Source organism: Brachyistius frenatus, unplaced genomic scaffold, assembly GCF_029030835.1.
Source record: "Brachyistius frenatus isolate BFR_SWC_R1_liver_20210118 unplaced genomic scaffold, ASM2903083v1 Contig_384, whole genome shotgun sequence".
Classification (NCBI taxonomy): domain Eukaryota; kingdom Metazoa; phylum Chordata; class Actinopteri; family Embiotocidae; genus Brachyistius; species Brachyistius frenatus.
The window spans coordinates 22,997-47,822 of record NW_027210983.1 but is presented as its reverse complement, the minus strand read 5'-3'; the positions used below and the strand labels follow the sequence as shown (position 1 = coordinate 47,822).

General features: G+C 42.3%; 3 protein-coding genes across 3 annotated transcripts; 1 reads left to right on the top strand and 2 right to left on the bottom strand.

The window, feature by feature from the left end:
- The first annotated feature begins 400 nt into the window (after positions 1-400).
- LOC138636541 (butyrophilin subfamily 2 member A1-like) lies at positions 401-13,349 on the top strand. Its single transcript, XM_069724594.1, has 9 exons — positions 401-473; positions 1,540-1,881; positions 2,072-2,118; positions 10,134-10,162; positions 11,325-11,554; positions 11,645-11,689; positions 12,614-12,697; positions 12,799-12,866; positions 13,296-13,349. Exons 1-9 carry the CDS (start codon positions 401-403, stop codon positions 13,347-13,349), a joined length of 972 nt encoding a protein of 323 aa, XP_069580695.1.
- On the bottom strand, positions 4,866-8,217 carry LOC138636554 (Fc receptor-like protein 3). Its single transcript, XM_069724611.1, has 7 exons — positions 8,014-8,217; positions 7,533-7,858; positions 7,297-7,489; positions 7,093-7,146; positions 6,893-6,958; positions 5,714-5,811; positions 4,866-5,169 (listed from the first exon to the last, which is right to left on the bottom strand). Exons 1-7 carry the CDS (start codon positions 8,156-8,158, stop codon positions 5,152-5,154), a joined length of 900 nt encoding a protein of 299 aa, XP_069580712.1. The 5' UTR covers positions 8,159-8,217; the 3' UTR covers positions 4,866-5,151.
- Positions 13,350-17,282: 3,933 nt separating the features above from the next.
- On the bottom strand, positions 17,283-19,428 carry LOC138636540 (butyrophilin subfamily 3 member A2-like). The gene is made up of 4 exons (XM_069724592.1): positions 19,356-19,428; positions 18,776-19,117; positions 18,371-18,658; positions 17,283-17,836 (listed from the first exon to the last, which is right to left on the bottom strand). Exons 1-4 carry the CDS (start codon positions 19,426-19,428, stop codon positions 17,283-17,285), a joined length of 1,257 nt encoding a protein of 418 aa, XP_069580693.1.
- Between the last annotated feature and the right edge of the window lie 5,398 nt (positions 19,429-24,826).

The following is a 24,826-nucleotide window of genomic DNA, read 5'->3' as shown; positions in this document are numbered from 1 at the left end:
CGTGGCGACGACCGCATAGGAGGACGGAGCAGGAGGCGGGACGTCGACCCATCCGAAGGCAGCAGGAGCTGGAGGCAGGACGTCGATGACCCGTCCAGCGACGGGGAACGAAGGAGCAGCATTACTGCCGCATAGGCCATGCTGCAGGTACTTGAGGGCCAACGCCCGGGCCCGGATGGCGTCCGGATCTCTCGCCGGCGCTGCGGGGGTAGAGAGTTCGTAGTGGGGACCGACGGGGCTGTAGGCTCGCCCGTAGCGGCCTACGGGCTGAGGGCTCGCCCGTAGCGACCGACGGGGCTGAGGGCTCGCCCGTAGCGACCGACGGGGCTGAGGGCTCGCCCGTAGCGACGGACTGGACTGACGGCTACACGTCCAGAGATTAAGGGCGCAGCAGGACCGGATGGCCGGTGACCCCGGCGTCGCCGCCTCCTTCTGGGGGGTCCCAGAAGGCCAGGCGGGTTCCCTCGAACCCAGTCCGGGGTTCAGTGGAAACCGTGTCATTTAGGCGGGCCTGATTGGAAAAATATTGAAATAAAGTCACGTATTTAGGATTCGAGTCTGTGGCTGCTGGGTCCTTCCGTGGTCGGTTCATTCTGTTATGAGGCGGAGTATTTTCCCAGGACCCAAATGCAAGCACACAGACTCGAGGTATAAGTTCCAAAAAATACAGTCTTTATTGTCCAAAAAATAAACAAACAAAAAACTACAAACCAAAAGGTGGCACCGAGCGTGTCCACTTTACGTCCAGTCGGGAGGGCAACTCAACCGACAGCTCCAGGGGGACACGGGTAACAGGACAGCCGGCAGACCAGCGGAAGGGACGGCGTCAACAATCCTCCGAGCCGGGAGGGCAACTCCACCGACTGGTGATTTTGACCGGGATATCCGCAGGAGACACAGAGGCCGGAGGAACGGGAACAGGAACAGGACTGACAGAGAGCTGACGGGGAGCAGACGGAAGACGGATGGGGAGCAGACGGAAGACGGACGGGTGGCTAACAAAAAATGAACCGACAACCAGAGTTGTGCAGGGGCAGGTTACATATAGTCTGGGGAGGTGATCAGGGAGATGCAGCACACCTGCAGGTGGTGATCAGGGGTGAGTGGCTGCATCTGCTGGGACTGGTGAGGGGCGTGGCCACGGGAGGTGAGGGGCGTGGCCACAGACAAAGACAGGGGACACAGGAGGAGAGGTGATCGGGGGCAAAATGGAGGACAAAACTGAACTCCTGACAGAATGTTGATGTGATTGGAAAGATTTATAAAAATAAAAAAACAACTGACGTACAGCTGCTTCAGTTTAAGTATAACTTTCTGCCGTTTTTTTTGCTTTTCAATCTGTGTAAATTGCAAACCTAGAAAGAGTCTTCTATTGAAGCAGGGTCCTATCAAAGGACGTGGAGCCTGAAGCCTGGATGCCCTTTACTCACACTGGAAATGCAAAAAATATAGAAAAGGAAGAAGTTGCTTTGTTTGAAGTGTAATATTCAGGTTCTGGGTAAGTGACTTCTCTCCTTCGGGAACATTGTTTTTTTCCAGGTGAACCTCAACTGATCGGTCCGACTCAGCCAATGGTAGCGACACGTGGTGATGACATCACTCTGCCATGTCACCTGGCACCTGCTACGGATCTATCGGACATCACGCTGGAGTGGGCGAGACCCGATCTGGACCCCAGATTTGTCCTTGTGCGGCGCTCTGGTCAGGAACTGGAGGGTAAACAGCACCAATCATTCAAGGGGAGAACGTCGCTGTTCACCGACGAGCTGAAGAACGGAAATGTTTCACTGAAGCTGTCCAACGTGAAGATACCCGATGGGGGAACGTACAGATGTTTCATCCCAGAGCTGCAGAAGGACTCGTTTGTTCAGCTGGTTGTTGGTGAGTACGTTTATAATGCCCATGTTCAAGGTCTGTGTTTGGACCTCTAGAACAGGATTGTGGAGGGTTTAGGGAACTGAAACACAGGAACCCAATAAGTCACGTTCATCTGTCGAACCTTTCTGACATCATTCAATGATTTGCCTGAACTTCTGCTAATGGTTGTTTGTATTCCCCCGCTCCACATCAGGTGCTGCTTCCTCACCTGATATCATCATAGCAGGACTTGATGAACTCGTTAAATGAGTTTAATAAAGCTACCATCGAGTTACAAAGTAGATTTGATCACTTCATTCAAATCTGTAGAGCTCTTAAAAAATAAAAGTAAAAAATACATCAGCTGCTCGACAATCTGGAGACAAAGAGAACAGAAGTTGATCTTTTGATACACAAACATCTCGTTGGTTTCAGTTTTAAAGGTGAAAGAGGACAAAAATAAAGTTTTGAATTACAACATCCCACATTAAGTGTGCTCCTTGTACGGAGTGAGTTCCATCTCAGTGATGTTTATATTTACTGACTTACGTGGGATTTACAAGATGCTGTAAATGAGGAGAAACGTCTGTCAGTACCAGTCACAGAACTAGAACACATAGAAATCCAGTTTCCAGCTGTTGCAGAGAAGCAGAACAAGAATCTGCAGACCGAAGTTCATTTTATTCACTTCACACATTCTTATTAATTGAACTGTTTTATCACAATCTCACAATTATCGCCTCCTTTTATGAGTTTAAACATTCAACTGGAAATTAAAGAGTCAGTTCAGTTCAACTCTGTGTTTTCTTGAGACTGCTAGACAGCCAGACAGGAAGTGATGTCATGATTTCAGGTCTCTTTGACAGACAAGTTTCAAGTGTCTCGTGTGTTGTCTCACTCAGTTAGGACAAAGACAGACAACCTCCAGCAGCAGTTCAGCCAATCAGAGCTCAGCAACAGGACACATCACTGTGGAGGTCGACCAATGGGGCAGATATATCCGTCTCATGAACACCTCCAAGCAGGTAACACTGTTTGTGTAGATAAACACTGAATAAGTACTGTTGGTGTTCAACATACAACACTATACAACTGTAGAACAGTAATACACTAAACAAGGTGTTCCTAATGTCCCGTACAAACCAGGACAACAACAACAACCTGCTGTTAATGTCACAATCTATTTTCATGTAAATAATAGAAATGACCGATTTAATGCTCACCAACATTAATTTGTTGTTGTGTCTTTGTCTCATTGTTCCTCTGGTGGTTAAATGTCCTGCAGGAGGAACAACTGAGAGGCTGCTGGTTAAAACTACAAGTCAACAACACAGAAACCTTCATGTACACATTCAAGGAGCCTTTCAACATCAGGAGTGGAGGGAGAGTCACTGTGAGTGTTTCTTGATGTTTCAGTTATGTTGTTACTTTATTTATTTTCTTTCATTTCCTTTTTTTTGGTCTTTCTTTTGCTTCTCAGTCTTTGACCTTTGTTTACTATATTTACAGATGTGGAGTTCAGGTTGTGGCAGACATAATCCTAATGTTGGTAACCTGGTGTGGAACGAAGTGAAGCCCTGGAGGCCTGAAGACCAGCTGCAGCTCAGCCTCATCACTCAGACTGGAGAGATCAAACTACTATAGTCCTCATTTAGTTGCTTTAATCACCAACAGTAACAAGTCATGACAAAAAGTTTCCATCCACATCATCAGAAAACAGACTGAACAGTAGAAACTGCTGTGATCCATAAACACCAAACGTTACCATCAGACATCATCACTGCAGTGATGCTTTCAGGCTGCATCAGTTTTCTCCGTGGATTCTATGAAATTTGAGATTATTATGGAAATCAAAGTCTCGTTCAGTAATTTGTTCGTGGCGCTCGTCCTCCCTTTGGTGAGCTGGAAGGACCTGAAGTCCTGGACACCAAAGTTTTACCATTTAACTCTTTATTGTTCATTTCTTTCTCAAATTTTTTTAGAAAGACAAAGATTAAATAAAAAAATGCAAATGTGAGCTAAACCAGCTGAGGAGCATTTATTTTGTATTTGCTCCACTGATTTCATGTCATTTGAGCTGCAACACAAACATTTTGATTTTTTGATTTTATACACTTTATTAATCCCCGAGGGGAAATGTCTTCACTACAGCAGGGGGGCTCTCAGGGGGGAGATGCTGCAGCAGGCTGCCACTAGGCGGCGCCAGGTAACCTGACCTGAGGTGCATGTTTTTGGATGATGGGAGGAAGCCGGAGAACCCGGAGAGAACCCACGCAAGCACAGGGAGAACATGCAAACTCCGCACAGAAAGGCCCAGGACCGGATTCGAACCCAGAACCTTTTTGCTGTGAGGCGACAGTGCTAACCACTGCACCACCGTGCCGCCCCTGTTCTTCACATGTTCTTCACAGTCACGTGTTCTTCTGAATCTCTTTAATTTGGTTTTAGTATGTATTTTGTATTAAATCATTTCAAAGTACAGTTTTCTCCTGCAGGTTTTCTGTGATGTTGATGGGATGTTGTGAATGAGATGCTGATGTTCATTGTTAAATTTGTTTTGAGAAATATCAACTTCCAAATATGTTTTTTTTTTATCAGATATAATTTCGCAATCCATAAATGAAGATATTTATAAGATAGAATTTCCAGGTCTAAAATGTGAAGCCATTACAGAGGTGTCTTAAACTGTAATACCACTGAGGGCCACTAGGGGCTAGCTTAAAGAAAAAAGAAAAAGCAACCTCTGTCCTCAACAGACTCCCATTGAACAAAGCATCAACCTCTCTCCTGAACTAGGAATCGTTGGATGTCGACATTCATTACAGACAGCAGGGGGTCAAATGGAGGTCAAACACATTCAGCGGTTGACAACAGTAAGTGTATGAAACCGCTGCAGCAGCTCGACTCTTAGAACGAGTCTTCAGACGAGTGAACAAACACGTGGTTTCACTGAAACAAAAATAGACGTTGCTGCAAAGTTAAATGAAGAACTTAGAAGAAAATCCGCTTTATTTATTTACTTTATAAATGTAGTTTAAAACTGTAAAACATGCAACTGTGGATGACTGTCTTTTTTCTGTTTTAGAGAAAACACTAAATATAAATACCACACTGAAATATAAAAGTAGATGCAATAGGAAATATATGTTTTTGTTGAAGCAATTACAGAGTTTGAGATTCTATTCATACCATAATGAAATAAACCTTTTAAACAAGCAAACATTTATAATCTGGAAACAAACGTAGAAATACTCTTCAGTTTTATTCTTTGTCACTTTTCTCGCGTCTCGTCAGTCAGCTGCTCTTTGTGGCCTGAAAGACAAAATATATACAGTTAAGTGTTAAATCCATTATACAAATATCATTAACTCAATCATTTACTCAGTTACAAAAACAGCTGAGAGTTTCTGGACCAGCTAAGATCCTGATCAGATTTTACTTTGCTTCTGAGGTTCAGAGTTAATCTGAATGTAAAAATGTGAAACATGAATCTGTCAAACTGTAGAAAAGAGTCATTTTTCAAATTCAATCATTAAATCTGCTTCATTTGTCTGTTTGAATCAATAGTTTGTGGTTTTATGTCCAATTATCCAGATCAGGATTAGGGCAGAGCAAGAATCTATCAGTCTACTATTTCAAAATAAGAATAACTGTCAGATATTTTTTAACACTTTTCAAATATGACAAACATTGATTTCATGTTTGAGGATTCAGTGCTCTCTTATTGAACTCACTTTCCTAAACTGAGTATTTTTGGGTCTTAGACTGGAAATAAATAAATTATTTGACATTTGGAGCTCAAGATGCCTTTAAAAAAGTAATTAGTGAAATGAAAAGAAGGCTGCTAAAGTCTCACCATCTGGACAGGAGAATAAATCGGTTCCTCCTCTTCTAAACTTGGTTCTGCGGCTGCTGATGGATTCGGGGTTGCCATGGAGACGGACGATCCCGATTCTGCTTCGAGCAAAAATAATTTAAAATTTGACTTCAAAAACACAAGAAATCTGAAAAATCCAGAGAGGAGATTTCAGTTTGTATATCTGAGCAGATTCACTGGTGCTATAATAATAATCCCATATGTATTTGTACATTCATCATCTTCCAGCGAGACAAACACCTTCAAGTCAAACTTAAAGATCTCTTCACACTTCAATAGAAATCTGGTAAAACTGTATTCATACACTTGATGTGAGTATTCCAGGAACAGTGTGACTGCATTTGTACGTTTTCAGTTGAAATAGTTTTGAGGTGCTTTGAAACGTCCATCCTCTCGGTGATGCTGGCGGGATCTGAAGCGGCCACAAACCTTCGTCGTGTTCCTCCGATCTTTCTCCACATGACGCTGGAGAAACCTCTCCTTTTTTGTGTCACTACAATCTGAACATCATATTCTTAGTTCAAATGCGAAAGTACAGTATTTTTGGACACCGGAAAGTCAAATGTAACCATGGTAACGACAACTTGATATGGGACGATATGGAAGAAGCATTTTTCAGATGTTTAGTCATGAAAAACATGTTTGGAGAAAAATAATAACAACAAATAAAAAGATCCTTCCTGGTCTCGTGTGTAATACAACAGAGAAATGTACTTTATAATGTTCAAACTTCTTCCAGAAAGCTGCAGTAAATCATGTGTTTTTATTAAATATGCGAGTTGTTGAAATGTTGTTTGTCGTTCATGGTTCAGTGACCAGTTGGAGGACAAGGACCCCGACGGGCCGGTTCATTGAGAGGTTTCTTCAGATGGTCACACTGACAGGTTAAATGGGTCAACGGCCTCTTTTAGCCTTTTCAGGCTGCGGTTGTCTGCTGCGACTCGACTCGAGGCTCAAATGATCTGCAGCAGCAGCGTCTCAAACCGAACAGCGGCGGCGAGTCCTGCTGAGGCACGTCTGACGAGCCACGTTCTCACCAGCTGTCTCATTCACACGCTAGAAGATGCTAAAAGTAGCACGTGACACTGAAGGTGAAAGTACACACTATATGTGTGTAATTACCCCTCCAACAACTTGAGGAGAAATCTTAAAGTAAACCTTTGTCTTTTCTCGGTTTGGTGACCACGGCGGCGTACGTGACTCCGGCATCGTCATCTCCAGAGACTGAAATGGAAAAGAAACAGTCGAAGCAGCTGAATGCAGAACGCTATAATACTTCTGCAGCTCTTTAATATTCCTACACATGAAGACAGCAGCCAGTTCGAAGCAGTAAAACGACAGGACACGTTTCTGCTGACCTGTCGGCCGGTCTTCATCGGAGTGTGATGCTGCTGTTGGTGTCTTCGAGGAAACTAAAAGCAAAAACATCCCAAAAATACAAACACTTCAAACGACTTTATACGTTTGTTATTGATGTGAGAAAACATCTCAAACCCAACGTGGTGTCTTAAACCTCAAGACCAGAGCTTTTCTTCTTTGTAATGAGGAATACTTTTGTGTACCTCTGTGTTTCCTAACGTGAAGGACTCCCACCATCAGCAGCACCAGGACCGTCATAGACACGGTGACGGCAACGCAGAGGAGGACGAGGGCGTGAGGGGCCCGGGGGCTCTCAGACAGGACCTCTTGGGGAGGTGTTGGAGAGCCCAGAGGAGCCGTGCTGGCTATAACAGTAACAAATACAACTACGTACAGCTGTTAATATGAAGCAGCCTGGTTTACTTTAAGAAAACAGAAGGAAGATTTCTTTTATCAAAAAATAAAAGTTGTTCAAAGTGACTTCCTGTTGAATATCTGTTTGTTTGTTTCTTATCTCACCTCTGACGACCAGCCGGCTCTCTGCTGACGTTCGAGCTCTGGAGGTGTTGCACTTGTACAGTCCTTCGTCTGACTTGGAGACGCGGTGAATGATCTTCGTCCCCGCTGAACCTCCAACCAGGACGCTGCCGTCTTTGTAGAAGTCGCTGTGCAGCTCGCCAGAGTTTTCCTTGTTTGTGCAGCGCAGAGTCACGTTGGTTCCCTCCATCAGCGGAAGAGCCGGACTGTCGAGGATCACAGGACCATCTGAGCAACATGTGGAGAAGGATTTTAATGTACGATAGTATGTACTGTATGTAAGTGAGGAAGAAGATGTGTTGGAAGAAGAGGTTTTCGTCACAAACATTTTATCTGCAAGTTGTTTAAAGTTGTCACGGCTCCAGAAGATGGAATAAACCAACCCGTGACGGTGATGTTGACAGCGTTGCTGGTTTCTCCCGTGTCGGTCTCACACCAGTATGTCCCACTGTCTTGTACGTAGGCTCGATCGATGGCGCCGGAGGTCTTGATAGGAACCGTTTGAGATGGCTCACCGGTGTTCTTCATCCATTTCACCCGAGCAGAGTCACCGAACCCGACGCAGGAGAAAGAAACGGACTCGTGTTGAAAGTACTGAAGTCTGTTTGGAGAAACACGAAGGAAACCTGCAGCTGACAGAAAGACGGGTTCTATTTCAAGTTTGCAAAATGATGTTTACGACAGATGAAAGAAAAATACTGGCCTGTTTGTTGAGAGGAACCGGTCTGCAGAAGGAATTCAAGCATCACTGGACAAACAAAGCAGCAAAGTCACACGAGAGACGTGGACGGTTTGAGGAACACTTAAAAACCAGACGGAAACACTGAACACTCACCCAGTCTGAAGCCGAGAGCTGTGACCTCCATGTTGTCCTGCTGCCGGCTGTCTGAGCATCAGACTGAAATACAGCGAACAGTCAACTTCCTCTTCCTGTGCAGATCGTTTCTGGTGTTGCAGCAAAAGTTTCAGCCGGCGTCAAAGTGTCTTCAGCGCAGTCGAAGGTGGATCGTCCCCGATTTGACCTTTTTCTGACGACTAGTTTGGCTCCTGGAGGATGATGAAGCTCGTCCCTTTTGAATTATGTGCACATGCAGCTTTGGTGATCTGTGACGGGATGTCTTCTCTGTTTTTGGTTCTTTACTCTGAAGGAGAAGTTTTAAAATGAGGTTTGGAGTCGGATGATAAATTCTCTCAACATACAACGTGCATTCGTGATCTTTTCATATATTTAAACGAGAATAAAACTGCTTTGACCATTTGTGGCCACTAGATGTCATTGTGTAATGTTGGAATGTAAAATCAGGAACCTCTGCAGTGAAGAGTATAACTGTACAGTTATTAATACAGAAATAACTATTAATTAACTGCCATGCTTCATACATATAATAAAATGCATTATGAATTTATGGTTTGGTAAAAAGCCTTGTGAAATGTTTTTTTAATCTTGGAAATTGAAATTTGTTTTTCATTGATTTATTTTCCAGTTGAATATTATAATTAAAGGAATTGAGAACAAAGAACTGATCCACAAATCTGGAGTCAACATTCGTCTACCGCTGCAGAAGCAACGTGCGTTAACCCGTAACGACAATCTCCTCCTCTGGTAGTAAAGCAGCAGATCCAACTACATGAACTCCCTCCTACTAATACACACTACGGGGTTTTTAAAGGTGTCTGTATCATGTTATGGGGATAAACTGGAATCAGTTACCATGGCAACTCGTTCAAAGTTCAATTATTACCGGATTCACTCACAGTGAAAGCAGGACAAACCGCCGCCCCGTGTTTAATGGTTAACTCATGAATTTATGTATTTCAAGATAAAGCTTTAAATTGAATTACAAGGGCAATTTTGTCCGTGTAAATTTTGCAGTTTTTACTGAAAACTTGAACTAAAATCAACACAAAAACCGTAATAAATAGTAAAACTCTGATTGGATGTGCAATGGAAGACATTCATCAGCCGTGACTACATCACCTGCAAGAAACAGTTGATGAACTCGGATGATTAAGGTCATAACTAACAATGATTTACAGAACTGGCTGTGCAGTTCGTTGGAGGACTCGTCACACAACAGGTACGCAGGCCTTTGAATTTGAACTTTTCTTATTCTATTTATAACCTTTATTCTAAAACACAGACTCGCTTCAATAATAGTAAACGTCGTTCTGCAGTGCTTTAGTAGTACTCTTTAGCAGAATCTTAAGTGTACTTTAAAGTCTTTGTGTATGAAAAGTTGTAGTCATTCATAAGTTTGATTTGATGTGTTTAAAATTTTGATATTTTAGTTGTTTTAACAGGACGTTTGTTCATTTTTAGTTCAAACTGTCCAAAAAAGAAAATGTTTCCTTTTTAAAAGCTGCTGTTGGACAAAGGAGGTCACTAGCTGGAATATCAAACTACTGTGGTACCGAAACATTTCTTTATAGTTGGGAACATCTTTTTGAACAATCTTTGCTATGTTTGCAAGAAAAGTGAAAGTATTGTCTGTTTAAGTGTCAGAATGAATCGTATAAATCTTCTTCAGGATTATCTGTGTTGGTAAATGTGAACGTTAAACTGCATTACATGCAAACGTCTTTATGACTTGTGGCATTTCAATATGACATCAGAAGTTATAAAAAATACTTCATAAATACATATATACGATTTACCAGGATTCAAATAGCGTATAAAAATGCAAATACTGGTAATAAATTAAAGAATCCACACGTTACTCAAATAATCTAAAGCAGCAAACCTGTTCAGGAATTACTTGATTTGTTTTTGATGGTATTTACATAAAGATGAATTTTAAAGAGTAGATTTCTCCCTTTGATGTATCAGGTCTTTTCTCTCCTGAACTGAAGGATGTTTTCGAGGAAGAAACGACGGTCGCTTCAGCGTCCCTTCAACTCTCTCGCTGTTTTGACCTTCCATCTTCTCCTGATTCGCTCTAGTGGAGGTAACCAACTCACACGGTCGACCGCTCACGAGCTCCACAGCGAACACGCTATAAAATGATAGCAATATATTTGAAGGGAGCCGTGTGATGAATTTCTATTTCCTACAGCAGAAATGAATAACAACGATCTATTTCTTTCAGGTCAGTCTCAGTTAATTGGTCCACCTCGACCGATGCTGGCAACGGTTGGTGATGACGTCATTTTGCCGTGTCATCTGGAACCGGCTGTGGACGCACTCGACATGACGCTGGAGTGGACGAGATCGGACCTGAAACCCGAATACGTCCACGTGCTGCGTTCTCGTCAGGAACTCGTAGACACTAAACACGCCACCTTCAGGGGTCGAACTTCGCTGCTCTCAGAGGAACTGAAGCGCGGCAACGTTTCGCTCAAACTCACTGAGGTCAAACCCTCGGATGGGGGAAGGTACCGGTGCTTCATCCCAGCGCTGAACACGGACTCCTTTGTTGAGCTTGTTGTTGGTGAGTGGACGACTGACCCGGTAGAGACACGGCCTCCTCCTGCCGTCCAGCTCCTGTCCTCAACTCGCTGAGATTCTTCCTAAAATAAAGAAATCACTGCTGAGAACGACGCTTTACATTTAAAATATATCCACAGTTATTCAGAGTTGAAGTTCTTGAGGATGTTCGTGTCAATAAATCCTCCCTTTTATTATATTGTTGAGTGCAGTCACTTTATTTATAGTTCATATTCTCCTTTTGCTTAACGACAGGTGCTGCTTCCTCACGATGTTGGACTGTAAGTCTGCAGGCTGGTATCCAGAACCTGAGGTGTTGTGGCTGGACGCTGAGGGAAACCTCCTCTCTGCTGGACCTACAGAGAGCGTCAGAGGTCCTGATGACCTCTATACTGTCAGCAGCAGAGTGACTGTGGAGAAGAGACACAGCAACAGCTTCACCTGTAGAGTCCAACAGAACAACATCAACCAGACCAGAGAGGTTCACATCCACCTTCCAGGTGAACGTGGTTCATCAAATGTTCTGACTTTAATTCTATTGGGTCGGATTCTATAGAAACGAAGTGTAATTCTGTGTTTTATCTTTCCAGATGAGTTCTTCGTGTCTCCATGCAGCTCTGCTGCTCTCATCGCTGGTTTGTCTGTTAGTTTGTCTGTTTGTATTGTGTTTATTATAGCGCTCCTCTCTTGTTGGTGGAAACTGAGAAAAGTCGTCATGAGTAAGTCAACAGATGTACGACTGTGTTGGGAAATATCTATTTTACATTTCCAGTCAACTTGGCATCGTGTCTTATTTTATATTCTATCTTTCACCTCCTTATTAGAATAGTTTTACTCTAACAGCTTTAATTTCACAGAGACCCGGAGAAGCTGTGATGAAGATGAAGGAGGAAGAGAGCTAAAAAACCTCCTGGGAGGTGAAGTGGAAGGAGAGACGACAAGAAGACAAGTAAGAACCTGAATCATGAGGAGTTATTTCTCCTTGGAAAACTGGAAGGAGCAAAAATCAAACCACAAAACGCTCCTTAAAGTCTGAAGACAAACAGGCTGATGGGAACAGAGGAGGAGGAGAGAGGAGGAGGAGAGAGAGGAGGAGGGAGAGGAGGAGGAGGGAGAGGAGGAGGAGGGAGGATGAGCAGAGGAGGGGGGAGGAGGAGGGAGGAGCAAAGGAGGAAGGAGGAGCAGAGGAGGAGGGGGAGGGAGGAGGATGAGGAGGGAGGAGAACGAGGAGCAGAGGAGGGAGGAGGAGCAGAGGAAGGAGGAGGGGGAGGAGCAGATGAGGAGGGAGGAGGATGGGAAGGGAGGAAGAGGAGGAGGAGGAGGAGGAGGAGGAGCAGAGGAGGGCGGGGAGGAGAAGGAAGGAGGAGGAGCAGCAGAGGAGGAGAGGGTGGAGGAGGAGGGAGGAGGAGCAGAGGTGCAGCACAGGAAGAATGAGGCTGAGAGTGGAGAGGAGTCTCAGAAAGTAAACTCCTTCATATCTTTGATTTATAACATTTAACATCATGTTTGTTCAAATGTGCTGAAAAGATGCTTCGTCTGATTTTCTGTCCTCCTTCTAGTCTTCATGGAATCCTTTAAAGTGGTTCGAGGAGGAGCAGCAGAGGAGGAGGAGGAGGAGGAGAGGAGGAGGAGCGGAGGAGGAGGTGGAGCAGAGAGAGGAGGAGGAGCAGAGGAGGAGGGAGGAGGAGGAGCAGAGGAGGAGGAGGAGGAGGAGCAGAGGAGGAGGAGGAGCAGAGGAGGAGGAAGGAGGAGAAGCAGAGGAGGGAGGAGGAGGAGCGGAAGAGGAAGGAGGAGCAGAGGAGGAGGAAGGAGGCGGAGGATGAAGTGACATCTTTGAAGAAGAAGGTTCATCTTTGTATTTTGTTCAGATGAAACATTTCCAACTTGGTTCTTGTTTGTTTGAAGTTCTTGGTGTTCTTCTTTGAACTCGTTAAATGAGTTTAATAAAGCTACCATCGAGTTACAAAGTAGATTTGATCACTTCATTCAAATCTGTAGAGCTCTTACTGTCAGAGGAACGTGTGTCGGATAAACAGGGAATTTCTCAGTTCATTATGAAAGAGGACAAATGCTGAGATGATCATGAATTCATCTCCTCGGTACAAACACTGTGACCTTGTTCTAGATGAAGGTTCAAGGTTCTTTATAATAGATACTTCAAAATAATGTCATCACATCATGAAGAAACAAATCTCTAATCTTCTCTCCTCTCAGCTGGAAGAACGATCACGTGATCATGAGGAGCTGAAAAAAGAGCTGGAGACCAAGAAAACAGAGGTTTGTATTTTGATGTGATTATTGTCTGTTTTTAGTTTGAAATCTCCTGATGACAGATTCATTTTGGAGGAGAAAGGAGAAATCAGAGGAGCAGAACAACTTTCTTCCAGCAGGCAGTTTGAACATTCAGAGCATCGCTGGAGGAGGGAGGAGGGAGGAGGAGGAGGAGGAGGAGGAGGAGGAGGAGCAGAACAACTTTCTTCCAGCAGGCAGTTTGAACATTCAAAGCATGGCTGGAGGAGGGAGGAGGAGGAGGAGGAGGGGGAGGAGCAGAGCAGGAGGAAGTGGGAGGAGCAGAACAACTTTCTTCCAGCAGGCAGTTTGAACATTCAGAGCATCGCTGGAGGAGGTAGGAGGGAGGAGGAGGAGGAGGAGGAGGGAGGAGCAGAACAACTTTCTTCCAGCAGGCAGTTTGAACATTCAAAGCATCGCTGGAGGAGGGAGGAGGAGGAGGAGGAAGAGAGGGAGGAGGAGGGGGAGGAGGAGGTGGGAGTAGAAGAAGGAGGAGGGAGGAGGAGGGGAGGAGGAGCAGAGGAGGAGGAAGAGGGAGGAGCAGAACAACTTTCTTCCAGCAGGCAGTTTGAACATTCAGAGCATCGCTGGAGGAGGGAGGAGGAGGAGGAGGAGGAGGAGGAGGAGGAGGAGGGAGGAGGAGGAGGAGGAGAAGGAGGAGGGAGGAGGAGGAGGAGGAGGAGGAGGAGAGGAGGAGGAAGAGGGAGGAGCAGAACAACTTTCTTCCAGCAGGCAGTTTGAACATTCAAAGCATCGCTGGAGGAGGGAGGAGGAGGAGGAGGAGGAGGAGGAGAGGAGGAGGAGGAGGGGGGAGGAGGAGGAGGAGGGGAGAGGAGGAGGAGGAGGAGGAGGAGGAGGAGGAGGAGGAGGAGGGAGGAGGAGGAGGGGAGGAGGAGGAGGGAGGGAGGAGGAGAACAACTTTCTTCCAGCAGGCAGTTTGAACATTCAAAGCATCGCTGGAGGAGGTAAGGAGGAGGGGAGGAGGAAGAGGGAGGAGGAGGAGAGGAGGAGGGAGGAGGAGGAGAGGAGGAAGAGGAGAGGAGGAGGAGGAGGAGGAGGAGGAGCAGAACAACTTTCTTCCAGCAGGCAGTTTGAACATTCAAAGCATCGCTGGAGGAGGGAGGAGGGAGGAGGAGGAGGAGGGAGGAGGGGGAGGAGGAGGTGGGAGGAGAAGAAGGAGGAGGAGGAGAAGGGGAGGAGGGGGAGGAGCAGAACAACTTTCTTCCAGCAGGCAGTTTGAACATTCAAAGCATCGCTGGAGGAGGAGGAGGAGGAGGAGGAGGAGGAGGAGGAGGAGGGAGGAAGAGGAGAGGAGGAGGAGGAGGAGGAGGAGGAGGAGGAGGAGGAGGAGGAGGAGGAGGAGCAGAACAACTTTCTTCCAGCAGGCAGTTTGAACATTCAAAGCATCGCTGGAGGAGGGAGGAGGGAGGAGGGGGGAAGAGGAGGTGGGAGGAGGAGGAAGAAGGAGGAGATTGTATTTGTTAATGAAACTAGTGGGACAGAGGCTAGACAGGAAGTGATGTCATGATTTCAGGTCTCTTTGACAGACAAGTTTCAAGTGTCTCGTGTGTTGTCTCACTCAGTTAGGACAAAGACAGACAACCTCCAGCAGCAGTTCAGCCAATCAGAGCTCAGCAACAGGACACATCACTGTGGAGGTCGACCAATGGGGCAAATATATCCGTCTCATGAACACCTCCAAGCAGGTAACACTGTTTGTGTAGATAAACACTGAATAAGTATTGTTGGTGTTCAACATACAACACTATACAACTGTAGAACAGTAATACACTAAACAAGGTGTTCCTAATGTCCCGTACAAACCAGGACAACAACAACAACCTGCTGTTAATGTCACAATCTATTTTCATGTAAATAATAGAAATGACCGATTTAATGCTCACCAACATTCATTTGTTGTTGTGTCTTTGTCTCATTGTTCCTCTGGTGGTTAAATGTCCTGCAGGAGGAACAACTGAGAGGCTGCTGGTTAAAACTACAAGTCAACAACACAGAAACCTTCATGTACACATTCAAGGAGCCTTTCAACATCAGGAGTGGAGGGAGAGTCACTGTGAGTGTTTCTTGATGTTTCAGTTATGTTGTTACTTTATTTATTTTCTTTCATTTCCTTTTTTTGGTCTTTCTTTTGCTTCTCAGTCTTTGACCTTTGTTTACTATATTTACAGATGTGGAGTTCAGGTTCTGGCAGACATAATCCTAATGTTGGTTACCTGGTGTGGAACGAAGTGAAGCCCTGGAGGCCTGAAGACCAGCTGCAGCTCAGCCTCATCACTCAGACTGGAGAGATCAAACTACTATAGTCCTCATTTAGTTGCTTTAATCACCAACAGTAACAAGTCATGACAAAAAGTTTCCATCCAGTAATTGATCTGATGAGGAAGGAAGTCTTTGAGGACTGAAGACCAACTGCAGGTCGTCCTGCAGCTCCATTTAAAGAAAGCACTGTAATCTAAAACAGCACGACTCAGCAAAATGACTTTTCTTCCTGATCTGATCTGAAACACGTCTCTCCTACTTTTTAATGATTTATTGAAAGTTCACACAAAGTAGACAAAGTTCAATTAAAATCACTTTTATTTTGTATTTGCTCCACTGATTTCATGTCATTTGAGCTGCAACACAAACATGTTTTTACAATTATTGAATCAAAGTCGGCTTCCGGATGATGTTTCTCTTTCTGACCTCGTTTCGTTCGTTTGTAATGTTTAGTTTCACCAATAAATACAGTCAGTGTAGAATTTGCTCCGCCATGTTTTCTGTAATAAAGAGATTAAACTTCATATAAAAACATGTTTGAACTCAGCCTTGATGTCCAGATGTGTGTCGTCTTCCTGCCGACTGTCTGAGCATCAGACTGAAATCCAGCTGAAGTGCAACGTACGACAACTTCTTCTTCCTGTGCAGCTCTTCATACGAGACACACGTTTCAACCAGCTGTGTTTTGGATGTCTTTGAGTTTACACCATCAACTTCCTGCCAACAAATTCTCCAACACATTTTGAACGTTCCAACACCGTTAAACACTCGTTAAACGTGAATAAAAACACAGCCTCAAAGTTCCTCTTTGATTCCACCAGCAGCTGAAAACTCAATTCTAAAATCCTGATATTCACACAGTTAAATCTGGAGCCCAAGCAGCAACCTCCAGGGCTGAGACACTCAGCCAAAGATGAAGTTCCTCCAATGGCCACCAGGGTGTTCAAAAGCCAGTTAGTCCTCACAAACAACACACCGACATCCAATCCTCCTCCCCAACACACCGTTTAAAGCTGACGATGCTGTTTGGAAGAGAAAACATGGAAAGAGTTTGGACAGACGTGAAACCTTTAAATACACTAAAGATTTCATAACTTAATAAATCAGAAAATCAGAGAAAGCTCAGGATAAAAAACTAAGTTTAATTTAAAAAAACAAACATGTAAAATCATTGGAGAAACAACTGAACTCTACACGTACAAACTCTTGATTGGCTTCTGTATGTATTTAATCACACAAGATACAAATAAAAAAATAAAAAACTGTCACTTTGCAGTAAGAAAGGATTTGTATATGAAATCTTAATATATATATATAAAAAAGATCAAATCTACCAACCACAGCATAAGGTTATATAAAAAACTCCATATTCAGAAAGGTAATCTTCATAAAATTAATTTAAATCTATATGATATAAACAACTTTTGATTTTTGTCTGTAATTCATCAGCAGCAGAAAACATCTGGAACTTTTTGGATTGTTTTATAGGATTGTTAAAAAAAAAAAAAATCAAAGTGTGAAACCAGAGATATTTTCTAAAAGTTACATTTCTATGTTTGATATCGTATCACTTTGTAAATGTTGTGTTTAAAAAAGAAGTCTTGAACAATCACTGACTGCTTTGACTGAAATGTTCTTCAATTAAAACGTTTCATCGTCTTATTTCTTCTCTTGCTGAAGTTTAATCTCATTTTTCTGTCTCTCGATCTCCTCGATTCGTTCTTTCATTTTCTCCATGCGAGTCTCTATCCTGGTTTTCCTTTCAGTCGTCATGGTAACCTCGTCACTTATCTTCATCATTAGTTTCTCTGTGTTCAGTTGGAGTTGTTGAATCTCGTTCTTTTTGTCCTTCAGTTTCTTGATGACTCCTTCCAGGATTTTTTCTAGTTTGAAGAATCCCTGAACTTTAACGGTCTGATCTCCCTTCTTTTCTGTTACATCTTTATCCACTAACTTCATCTTCTCTTCACTCTCCTCCACTTCTTTCTCCAACTCCTTCATTTGGGAGAAGAGTTGTTTGTTCTGCTCCTCCAGCTCCTCCTTCATTTCCATCAGTGCATCAATCATCTGTTTCGTACTCGTCTGTTCTTCTTCACTCTTTTTCAGCTCCTCTTCAAGTTTTGTCTTTTTCTCGTTCAAGTCTTCGGTCTTTTTGATTTCTTTCATGAGCTGTGATTGATCTTCATTCTCACTGTTAGAATTCTTCTTCATCTCTGTGGAAACAAATGAATGAACCGTTAAAAATGTTGAATGTTTCATTTATGCAGTACTAAAATCAAAGAGACACAATAAGCCAACAACACTGTAGAATACATTTCATCATGCGTTTGGAACAAGAAGCTCCTTTCTATCAACTTTCTACTTGGACTACGACCTCTGCACTTCAACATTTGAAACAATCATGTGATGCCGTCATGAATTTCATTGTGATCTGTGAACACAAGGTTGACTTTCATTGCTGCATTAGGATTTCTTCATATTAGCATTCATTTCAAATGCATTTTTAAATAAATCAAATATGTTTGACTCACTTTTGTTTGGTCTCCGTTTCCAGATAAAAAAGGAAACTGAGAGAATTAAGATGAAGCAGAAAACCACGCTGAAGGTGATAGAAGCTGCACAGTTAGACGGAGCCACGAAGAAATCATCTGTACAAACAATAAAACAAAGAAAACACACTGCATTCACGTAACGGAAAACTTCAACTGTTAAAACCTGAAACTTCTCTTTCCAGAATTTATTCCTACCTGCAATAGATATGTGAACCTCTCTGGTCTGGTTGATGTTGTTCTGTTGGACTCTACAGGTGAAGCTGTTGCTGTGTCTCTTCTCCACAGTCACTCTGCTGCTGACAGTATAGAGGTCATCAGGACCTCTGACGCTCTCTGTAGGTCCAGCAGAGAGGAGGTTTCCCTCAGCGTCCAGCCACAACACCTCAGGTTCTGGAGACCAGCCTGCAGACTTACAGTCCAACATCACTCCTCTGGAGGATTCATCAAGTCCTGCTAAGATGATATCAGGTGAGGAAACAGCACCTGGTGAGAGAGGAGGCAGTTAAAATAATGATTATTGGGTTAATCCTCCCAACTTTGGAGAAGTAGTGTGTCAGAAGGTGGAGTAAGCTGTGTGAGAAGTGTAGTTCATCTACTTACCAACAAGAAGCTCAACAAAATATTCTGTTTTCTGTTCAGGAATGTAACATCTGTATCTTCCATTGTCAGAATATTTCACTTCAGAGAGTTTCAGTGAAAAGTCTCCGTGCTTCAGTTTGTCAAAGGACAACGAGGCTCTTCCCTCGAAGGCTTTGTTTTGGTCATCCAGAACCTCCTGACCATCGTACCACACGTACACAAATCTAGGGTTCAAATCAGGTCTACCCCACTCCACCGTCACCTGAACACCACCTGATGGAGCTTCCAGGCGGCACGGCAAAACAACGTCATCACCAACCAGTGCTGTGATTGGCTGAGATGTGCTGATCTCCTGCGTCTGACCTGGAGAAAGAAAGTTCATCAGATATTCAGATTCAAGACTTAAATGCTAAAAACATTGTTTGCTTTGTTAAAATATGTTCTATATTTCGTGATACTCAAAACTAAATGAGTAAAACCAGTGATTTCCTGGAGTGTGACCAGTCAGAGAGCTCTCTCATCTCGTCTGACTTTACGTTACACTGCTGTGTTACAGCCTTTGTACACAAACACATTCAGAACATTTCAGTGTTTAACTCACTTTGGTAAAAGTGTGTCAGGAGAACGAAGACCATCATGTGTTTGAAAGATAATCCGTCCACCATGAGAACCATCCTGGAGTCCTAAATATTCAAATACAGGTATTCATTATTAGTAAGTTCACAAGTCAGCTTAAAGTACTTGTTGGCTGTAGAAAACAAGCTTAAATGTAGTAACAGAAAAAGAAAGTGTTTTACAACAGAACATCTACGACTTTAACTTGTAAACCAGATTCAACATTTAGCAGCAAAATGTGTGAAGACATCTGAGAGTAAAGTGTGAAGTATCTGCTGCAGGAAGAAACACCAACGCTAACCTGGCTCCATATTTGCTTCTCACACTTTCCGTTTAATTGTACAACTGAGCTCAGTCAAAGCCGTCTCATGTAGTCCGTTGTAAAAACTGCTTTTAGACATTCTGACATTCAGAACATGTTGAAATGCGCTGAAATCATGAAAGCAGCCATTTAAAACGTGAACTTGAGAAACTTCTAAATACCTGTTTAGTGCTTGGAAGCGGCGCCTCTCCTCTCAGGAAGCTGTGTGGTCAAAGTCTTCTGACAGCAGCAGGTGTACTTCCATAAGTCCCAGGGCAAATAAAATGAGGTGTGTTGCTTTATTACACGCCCATGATTGTAGTGTATATGGACGCTACACACACACACACATTGGATTTATGTTTTAAAATGCTGCTCATTGTTTAGATACGACGGAAAACATTGATTTATAAATTATAATTAATAAATGTGGAAACTAAAACTCTCATCTGAACCTCAAAATTATAAAAATGTCTTCATAAAATCAGATGCAACAGCTGTGACTGAACCCGGTACACAGTTGGAAGATCATTTTATTACAGAGAAAACACTGAATGGTTCATATTTAATCTTCAGCCGGTATCAGGAATCCAAAGCTGATCTGGATTTCTGCTTCCTTAAAGCTCACAACCTTCTTTCCATTTTAAAACAGTTTGCAGTTTCCTCCTTTACGAAGAAGAATATAGTCTAAGTTGTGGTCTTTTAGGATTTATGTTTTTTGCAGTCCAATCCAGAAAAAAACTTCAGGAGAACCTTTTTGAATTTGATTTTATTTATACGTTAAAAATGCCCAAAATAATGACCCAATCTTGAATAAAACACAACCTAAAATAAAATGACTAAACACAGATGTCAAACAAAAATCATAAAGTACATGAGTCCATGTTTTCATACCATATATAAATATTCTGAGATATTATGATACAGAAATGTATGAATGATCTGCATCCAACCAATTAAAAATAAAGTTGATTTCAATAGATAGATTTTGTCTTTGTCATTTAGCTGCAGCTAGTCGTAATAAATCAGTTCACATTAACAGTTCCACAAATCTCAAATTACACTAAATTATATTTCTCTTCCCCGTTGGTCGTCTCAAAGTTGAATGAATTCATCTGTACGATCACATTTGAGCCAGTTTCATCATCTGTGGTTTTATTGTGCTATTTGTGCAACATGTGTTTTAAAGCCCCCCAGATGAACAGAATTAGATAACACTACCTCTCCGTCAGATGTGTCCACGGGTTTCCATATATCTTTTACACTTTATTTTTAGTTTGCTATACAACAGTTATAGCAGGAAGTTCCTGGATGTACACAGAAAAAACAAATCATTACATAAGAACTTCTTATTGCTGGAACCCATTTTAATTTCAGTGATGCCAATTAGTTATCTGGCTGTGGACTTCTGGTCATTTCCTGTTAGTTCAGCTACTCTAACTTGGTTCTATTCATTATTATAGTCAACACAGGTTCTGTGGGATTCATCAATTTCTTCATGTCCAGCAGCTGATTTCGACAATTTGTCTTTGTCTCATCCAATTGCCTTTGAGTTTGAAGAAGTTTTTCCTTTTCCTTTACTAAGGTACCTGTTGTTCCTGTCTTCCCCATTTCTGTCTGCACTAACTGAAGACTCTTCTTGTTTTCCTCCAACTTCTCCTCGACCTCCATAAGTCTCTCTTCGATCTGCTGTCTCAGTTCCTCGTATTCGCTCCTCTGTTCCTTCAGTGTTTTAACCAGCTGCATCTTTTCATGATCTTCCTCCTTTTCTGAACCACATCCAAGCAAACTTCTCCCATTCCTCTTGTTCTTGTCCCCTTTTCAGAGAAACACCACAGAAACAGAACAAATGGGAGTTTAAATGACAAACAATATTTCATTCTTAGAGCAGTTTAGATGTTTTCTTCCATGATACAATTTGTACTCTAAAATAAGACATGGATCATTTGAAATACTGTTATATTGTATTTTGGATTCATCGAATGGAGAGAAGTAAATTGTATGATGTGTTTTTAAATTGTTCCACTAGATAGACTTAAACCGAATAACATACAATTTTATCTTAAAATGAACGTTTGTGTTTTGTATTGAAATGTGCTTTTTCATAAACAGCAAGATTGGACTCACGTTTAATAAACCACAAGACCAGAACACCGACACAGACACCTACGATGAATCCACCGAAGCCACAAATCAAGGGCATGACAATACTGGGTTCATCTGGAGTATCACCTGGTGAGGAGGCAAGTCTGATCAGTGAGTCAAAGCAGACATTTCAAATAAGAATTTTTTTTAAAAAGGCCTACAATCAATAGAGCAATAAAGTGGAAAGAACCGCCTGATTGGTGTTTAAAGGACAACCAGAAAAATAAGTTGTAAAATAAAGTGGACGTCTGTGTTGAGGTTTCTTCCCTCAACATACTGTTTGTCAGCCCTGCTTCAATGCTCTCAAATACTTTCACTATTTTACTCACATCAACTGGAGCTGCAGTCGGACGAGATATTTAACAAAACATAGAAATGTAGGTCAATAGTCAATCTGTGTGTTTCCTAGTGGTTGAGACCTTGAGACAGACAACAGTTAAAGCCGATCAGCTTTAATCAGATCCAGAGACTCTTATGGACCATGTCTACACTAACCTCCATAAATATTCAATAATAAAAGACACAATCTGAAAGAAAAGGGAGAGAATCTAAACAAACATCTTAATTTTTGTCTGTTTTCCAATTTCTTTTTATAAGTGAAAAAAAACTTCAGCCATCAGAATAATCTGAAGCAAAACCACAAAAAAGTCAAATTTGACAAAAAGTAAACATTTACAATTGTGTAACAAAAACATTTAAAAATATACTGCGACTAAATTTATCTGAATTCCTAATTTGAGAAATGACATACTTACATAATACAACCGTTCAATATTAAAATCATTAAAGCATTAAATTGCAAAAGCGAACATATAAAGCAACTGTACAAAACAGAAAAGCAGATTTTACTGAAGTGTGTTCATCTAGAAGTTACACAACTAAAGTACACACTGGTAAATGAATAATGATCTTCCAGTGGAGGCATCAGGAGTTCTGGGAAATCATAAACTGCAAACAAGCAACAAAATGTTGAGACCATGTAGAGACGAAGAGCTTTCCTAATATCAAGATAAATAATCAAAATACTTCATACTTTTATTGAAAATATTCAAATTTTAGTGCATTTTGTGTTTTTTTGATGTAACAGAGTCCAAAACATAAACACATATTTAATTAAAGGGTTAGTTCACATTGATTGGAGCGGGGTTGTCTGCGGTACCTATTTATAGTCGGTGCATATTTTAAATGCACAGTAACTATAAACATATCTAGAAATTGACCACTTTAATTTGCCTTCAGTAACTCTGCCGACTAAAGCTGCACTTTTACTTCACAACACAGAAGTGTGACAGTTGATGAAATACAACAGCAACAGAAAGGCTTTCTGATGCAATGCAAAGTAGAAAAAGGCTCCGTGCCCTCCTTCTAGGTTCAGAGCCTCCTTTGTCCATTTTGAAATATCATTGATGGAGTCAATCTGCAGTAAATAACTTTTTGGTTGAAGTTGCAAATGCAAAAAGACTGAAAGTATTGTTTATCTAGCATATAGTCAGTCATGTTTTTCTGAATAGCTTACCTGCTGTCTGCGTGATGAAGTCAGCTCACCTCAGAGTTCAATAAGCCTCAAACACAAAGTCGCCCCAGAAAACTCATGTGAACTTTCACGTGTTATCTGTAATCTGCTGAGGTGTGTTCACCTGGTTTTACTGCCTGATGCGTTTCTGTTTCCATCTACTCTACACTCATGTTAAAGAGTGTGCACCTCCCGTGTTTTACCTGTTGAAGGATGAATGTATTGTGATACAATAAATGTGATGGAGGCAAATACAGAGTAGTAATGTTCACCAGGCCTCGTTCAGCTAAGTTCATCATGAAGTAGTTTACTCACTTTGTTCCTGGTGGTCCACTTCTAACAGTTTTACTTCACCTTTGTGTGCTTACCACAACACCATAAAATGCCAGACATTACATGTATAGCTGTCGCTTTATGACTTCTGTATTTTATGAGGGCGGAAAGTTCACGGGGTCAATAAAGATGTGGACGTGGAAGTGTAACGCAGCTGACGGCCTGCAGAGGGCAGAGTTGTTCTGCTGTCAGAAGACCTGAGCAGACAAACAGAGAGCAGAGAGGTGTGATGGGGGAGTTCATCGTGGACAAAGTCCCACAAGATGCTTTTGTCATTTGTTATCATTGACTTTGATCTCAGGTTCAACCTCCTAAAAAAAAGCAGCAGTCTCCATCTGTATGAAAGTTTGGATTCAAACAAAAGACGTTCAATTCCAGAATTGTTGTCAACTTCAACCAAAAAGTTATTTACTACAGATTGACTCCATCAATGATATTTCAAAATGGACAAAGGAGGCTCTGAACCTAGAAGGAGGGCACGGAGACTTTTTCTACTTTCAGGTCTCGTGCATATTTTAAAGGTTGATAACTTACGTTTTTAACTGTCATAAATACTCTCCTCATTTTATTGTATTATTTTTAGATCAAAACAGTGACGTCTTATATAAGTAGCAGAGCGGTGATGTCTCAGCGGTACGTCTAGAGCTCCAGTTTAAACCTGCTACTGCATCAACATTAGAAACAGTTCAAACAGGAAGAGGAGGTTCTGACCTCCATCATGTCTCAGTCGTATTTCAGTCTGATGCTCAGACAGACAGCAGTAACATCAGCAGTTACATCAGCAGTAACATCAGCAGTAACATCAGCAGTAACATCAGCAGTTACATCAGCAGTAACATCAGCAGTAACATCAGCAGTAACATCAGCAGTTACATCAGCAGTAACATCAGCAGTAACATCAGCAGTAACATCAGCAGTTACATCAGCAGTTACATCAGCAGTAACATCAGCAGTAACATCAGCAGTAACATCAGCAGTTACATCAGCAGTTACATCAGCAGTTACATCAGCAGTAACATCAGCAGTTACATCAGCAGTAACATCAGCAGTTACATCAGCAGTTACATCAGCAGTTACATCAGCAGTAACATCAGCAGTTACATCAGCAGTAACATCAGCAGTTACATCAGCAGTAACATCAGCAGTAACATCAGCAGTAACATCA